Source organism: Strigops habroptila, chromosome 3, assembly GCF_004027225.2.
Source record: "Strigops habroptila isolate Jane chromosome 3, bStrHab1.2.pri, whole genome shotgun sequence".
Taxonomy (NCBI): domain Eukaryota; kingdom Metazoa; phylum Chordata; class Aves; order Psittaciformes; family Psittacidae; genus Strigops; species Strigops habroptila.
In genome coordinates, this window is record NC_044279.2 from 43,638,503 (window position 1) to 43,644,595 (window position 6,093).

The 6,093-nt window shown below is 34.5% G+C and overlaps 1 protein-coding gene across 1 annotated transcript in view; it reads left to right on the forward strand.

Annotated features, from left to right (window-relative positions):
* TMTC2 (transmembrane O-mannosyltransferase targeting cadherins 2) overlaps positions 1-4,970 on the forward strand; it is a 279,242-nt gene extending 274,272 nt beyond the window's left edge. Inside the window, exon 12 of the mRNA XM_030479700.1 lies at positions 2,353-4,970. Coding sequence (XP_030335560.1) covers positions 2,353-2,532 — 180 coding nt within the window. The 3' untranslated portion in view covers positions 2,533-4,970. The remainder of the gene's footprint in view (positions 1-2,352) is intronic.
* Positions 4,971-6,093: the final 1,123 nt, after the last annotated feature.

Consider the following 6,093-nt stretch of genomic DNA (forward strand, 5'->3'; position numbering starts at 1 on the left):
AAATGGAGAGGAATTCTGGAAGCCACATGAGACAACTGTGTTACTTACTACACAATAAGTTTGTGGATGTTGTAGAATTGGCCCTGAGCAGATTTTAACTTCTGTCTTATTTAATGTGAGTTTTTCCAGGTTTAAGGGTTTTTTAATCCTTGTTCATTGTAAGCTTTGTCTAGATGCAGACATATGCACAGTTATATAACAAGTGGGAAGACAAATAATTGTGCTCTTGAAAAAAGCTGTATGATTCATAAACTCTAATGAGATAAATAAGGAGCACAATTAGTGGGAATGGACCATCCTACTCATGATTTGAGAAAATTCTCTTAAATAATCTGAAGTTTACAAATAAATTAATGAATAAAATGTGTGGTTATATAATCATCCATATACACTGGAGCTGTTTTCCAGTCATTCTTCAATTACATCAGTTAGCACCCAGAACATCTGTAATTAAGGAGTGTATTATTCTATTTATAAAATAGTGAGACTGGTATTGCAAAGGTGGAGACAATATGCAGTCCATAGCAAAGATTACATCCCATGGGCTTACTTTTACTTCTGTGTACAGAATATGAGTGAAGAGGAAATCTTGGAGAGTATTTGATTGGGAAAACTGTATAAAATCCAGCAGGTTTTTTTGTTTCATTTTATTTTTAGTAGAACAAAGTAGCTGACTTAGGGGTGGTGGAAATAATCTGTCAGGGCAAAGCAAGAGAAGTTAAATCTAAAAGTAACAACTTCACATTCCACTGCATAAGCATTATGATGTTTACAATAGGGAGGTCTGAACTCTTTTTTTTTTGCTTAATTTTGAAACTCTGGAAGCCAGTTGTTTTGAAAATATGGTGTGTTGCAGTTCTTTATGAGTTTTTGTGAGACGTGTTAATAGGTGAAAAGAAGCAGGAAGAAAGCTGAAAAAAAGAGAAATATTTGTAGGAAATAAAACTTACAAAACTAGAGATTTTTCTGAACAAGATTTCCACCACAAAATCTAGGTTTTGGACACAAGAATTCAAGAATTATGGGCTTTTTCTCTTTTTTTTTTTTTTTTCCAGAAGGATAAGAGTAATGAGTTTAACTTGCTAGTGAAGAGATTGGAACAAGTCTTACTTATCCTAATGACTTCCTATTACCTCATCAGTCTGGGAGACCAACTCTAGTGCATTTTTTATTGGCCTTCTACGTAGCATATTTTCCTGACGTTATTGTCACTGAAGGGCCTCTAAAGCATAGCGACACCCCCACACAGTAGTCAGAAGCTGAGTTTCCATGTGGGTTCACGTTTGAGTATTGTATTTTGATCACTGGTGAGTGGTGTCTTGAAACATTTATCCTCTCAGGCAGAAGTATGTGACTTCAAAAGTGAGTGTTCCTGAAGCTCATTGGAAATGATAGTGACCTGAGAGGGAAAACCGCAGTGAACTTTGTGTAGTATGTTTTCCGCTTTTTCTTTGAAATGAAAGGTACTGGTTTTCCAAATGCCTTTCCTGTGCTCTCACTAGCATGTGAATACCTTAGGTAGTTGAGAAAAGGTGGGTTAGACTGTTTTCTTCAGCTTCATATATCTGCTTTTCTGCCCTTGTAATAATTGTTAACTCCAGTAACCAGGCATGCTTAATTATCATGAACATCCTATTATTTCGTAATAGAATAAGCTAAAGATGAAAATATAAAAACAAGAAACATTTTGTCTTAGCTAAAGATGGAAAAATTGTTAGTAACATAAGAAGCTTTTTAATTGATTTGTTATGAAATTTTCACTTCTTTTTTATTAAAATAGCATGTGTTTCCACCACTGTTCATTTTATTCAATCATTCATTAAGAAATAATTGCCACAGCCTGAATCTAAATGGATATCCTAGAACCCCTGAACATCCTTACAATCTGGGGACAGATTGTATTTTCTACTAGTTGTAATTAAGACAAAGAGAGAAAAGGGATGAGTTCCCATATGTTAACTATTCCCAATGATTATAAACTCTTTATTGGCAATGGGTTGAATTAAAATTAAATTCCTGTCTTTAATCCACTCTTGGATTACTTTAATTTTCTCTTGGAAACTGTGCTATGCCGACATTACCACATGTAAAGCTTTATGAGTTCTGTGTTTCCTCATTAAAGGGAGAAGTCTATGCCTGTAGACACCAGAGCTTGACCTGTTTAAAGCACAAAGTATACAGCAGCTGTTCAGAAACTTTTTCTTGTTATCTCTATTTGCTTAAATTGCTAAATTGCTTCCATGAAAAATCTTCAAACATAAGAGAGTAATTTGTTTAAGTGGAAGAAGATTGTCTGAGAAGAAAAATTGAAAATATTCCTAATATTTCTCCTTCCATTTTTTTGTACACCAGTATCCAGCTGCCCTGATGAATCTTGGAGCCATTCTCCATCTGAATGGTAAACTGAAAGAGGCTGAAGAAAACTACCTCCGTGCTCTTCAACTTAAACCTGATGATGTCATTACTCAGTCCAATCTTCGCAAATTGTGGAATATCATGGAGAAACAAGGTTTGAAGACATCCAAAACATGATGATGAAAACTCTGAACTTTTTTTATCTTAAACTGATTAAAACCACGAACTAGAACTTCCACGCAGTTGTCAGATCAGAGAACTCATTGGACTTGACTGCAAGGATCAGAGGTCTTAATTGCTGCTAGGAGAAACTATTCTGCTTTTTGGCATAAGTTTTTTTTTGCTAGATAAATAGAAAAAGGGAGACTTTGAGATATTCATGAAGGACTTGTTACCTCACAAAAATGTTTAGAACCATAACACTTGACAGAAGGTGTTTTGGCATATTTGATAAATCATCGCAAATCCCATATTGCTCACTTTTGGGTGGGTACTTGAAATGTATACTGTCATAGGAGTATTAAGGGAAGACTGTACAGTATACACGAAGCCACATGGGAGTAAAAGTGGTAGGTTAAAGTGTTTTGCTGATACTGTAACTCATTAAAATGTATACTAAATCCAGTGTGTTTGCAGTTGTCTTAATGCTGCTGTATCTCACTTTAGAACCACTTGCTTACCAATTTCACAGCTCTTATGGTCATTTTTTTTCAAACCTGTCACTTGTGATTAGGTGACAGCATTCAAAATCATTTGCTGAAGAATATGCATATTATTTCAACTCGTTAAGTTTTGATGCAGTTTTCTTGAGATACACAGTCAAATGGCTGTGTGCTAGACAGAATGAGCAAGGAACCGCTCAAATTCTACATTAGCTGTGTATGTAGAGTGGTTAAAAAAAATCCAACACAAAAGTCCAGAAGTGTGGTTTACCAGTACAAGCAATACTGATGTTTACTGTGATATCAAATGAGTGTAATCATCTTAAGAAAAAAAAAAGGTTTTATAGAACAATGTGTTTGACTCTCTTGACGTTGCTGTTAAGACCAACTTTAAACTGGACTCTGCATACAATATTTTTGCAGTAACTCAGCCAAGTGAGATTTGAAAATATTAGTGCTTGGATATGCTACAATTGAGACTCCATGAGCAATTCTGAGAAAAGGGAATGTTATAAATTAGTGAGGCTAGCAAATAAGTGAAAGGACTGGATTAGATCATGCTTAAAACAGTGTAGCTCAAGAGAAAACTGTAAAGGTGGTTGCCAGTTATTTTTCACAGTGGTGGTGTTTTAAAAAATATTACCTATTCAGATTCTAACCAGTATTAGCATTCTGTTTATATTATGACATGTGTGCTAGCACCAGAGCTGTCAAATATCTAAATATGCTTTTGGTGAGGTTCAGTTTAGTTCTGTTTCAGTATTTTTTGGCCTAGTTACTGGTTTAGTCTTCAGTTTTTAAATGTTAAAAGAATTTATTTTAAATTGCAGTGTATTGAAGCTTTAGTTTTTGGTTTTTTTTTTCCAGGCCATTTGTTAACTGCTTCCTTTCTTTGGAATAAGTATTATTGCTTGTAAGAAAATTTACTATTTCGTTTAATGACCTGTTGGTATCTGCTTCAGTGTTCTTTTCATAATGGTAGAGATAATGTTAAAGTGGTAGAGCACCTTTAACAGAAGCTTCTTCAGGATCTTCTGTTAAAATCTCTTTATTACCGAGAAATGGTTTGGGTATTTTTTGTTTTGCTTTTTAACTATTGAGCACCATTCCAACAAAACTGTAAAGAAGGATACTTTGCTGTATTTATTTATTTATTACTTGACTGGAGCAACGTTACCTGCCATTAACACAACAGTCTGTAAGTGTTGCTATTTCTTTTATTTGGTTTTCCTTGCAACTTTTGTGGTTAGTGTGTGTACATAACAGGAAAGGGGACACTTGAGTTACACTCTACCTTCTTAGTCATTTGCCCCTTACACTTGGATTTTAAATCTGTATTGAAATAGATTGGGGAGTAGCTGTTTCAAAGTCAGCAGAGTAAAAAATTGTAGTAGCGTGTGTTTCCTTTTATTTTCTCTTGCTCACTGAAATACCTTACCGCTAAGTTTACACCTGGCCTACCAAAAGGGCCAGAGGGGCAAGATTGCTTGGTTTTGTAGAGTGTGTCAAATTTTTCTCAAATACTGTTATGGCTGGAAAAGCAAAATTGAAGGGTCAAAAGTTGAATTTCTACTTTATCATTGAAACCAGTGTTAGAATACAGTGGTAGCTTGAACTTATTCTCCTGCTTTACTCACTTTCTGGACAAAGTATAGAAATAAATTAGATAGTTGCTATAACTGAACTCAATATAAAACTGTGGTATCCTGCAGCTTCATTTGCTCAACAGCCATTGAACTTCGATGGCTTCTTGGTCTTAACCATTCACTATGTTGTTTGTCTCCTTCAGCTTGTACTCATTCTTGTTTAGTAACTCATTCATTGCACAGAAGGGGGAAAAGGGGAGCACTCCTGTGATACAGTGTCATGCTTACATTGATAAACTGGTTTTGTTCAATTCTTAAAAAAAAAAAAAAAGAAAAGAAATGAAAGAGAAAAGGACTAGCGTAAATTTAACAATAATGTCCCTGAATACATTTTTTTAATATAGGTCTGGGCTTGATAACTTTCTTATTTTGGGATAAATTTAAAACATGTTTAAAATATGTCTCTCTGCTCAGGGATTTATGATGGATTATTGCAGACAGTGCTAAAAAAAAAAAAAAAGAGCACAAGACAAGTTTACTAAATTAAAATTTTATTTTTTGAGAAACTGTTATTTGTATAAATTATCAGTTTTGTAGGCGTTCCTTTTTGTAGAAATAATTGTTTATGTGCTAGATAAGAGAATTTCAATTTTGTTTTCAATAATAAAGCATTGATAACTAATACACTGTGCATTCCTTTATGTGTTACTGTAACAACACTTGGTTTTGTTTTTAAATTGTTCTAATTCAATGAGTTATATTGACTGGTTTACATACGCGAGAACTATACAGCATAAGTAGAGCACAACCTATCACAGCTGGCTTTCTTCTATACTCTGTTGCAATTATACTTCAGCTGATATTTTCAGAAAGGTTCTCTGGGAGCTTTTTTTTATATTTCTACTTACTACATCTAGCCAAAGGGGTATGGTAACTATTATAGTTGATTATTGTTTCTAAACTCTATGGGAATGAAAGCTGATGAATAAGATATATTTATAAATTAGTTTTGAATTGACATACAAACATGACATCAGTAAAAATGCTTCTAAAATGTATAATTGGCTACAAAAGCTGGAAAGAAGACTTCTCTTACATACATGGATTTTTTAGTGTCTGAGGTCACCTTTCTCTCATGCTGCAATGTTACTTGGTCATTTTCAGATCTGCTGCCTTCCTGTGCATGAGGTGATTTGAAGTGACATGGTTCTTTGACCTTTTGCTTTTCTCTTAATCTTCTATGGACAGAGCCTTCTTACCTCAGTGGGTCTAATGCTAGTTTTCTTATACCTTCCTGGTTCTGTTGCATTCAGCTCTTATGCACTGATAGATCTGCGCTACGGCTGAAAAGTGTTGATGGGTATGAGCAGAGCACTATAGAGGTTTTGGGTCGCTGACTTCCAAATTCGTCTTTCATGCCTTATTTTTAAGAAAAGGTAATGCCTCACCTTCAGATATGCTCATTCCTTGCCGAAGTAAGCTTTGATGAA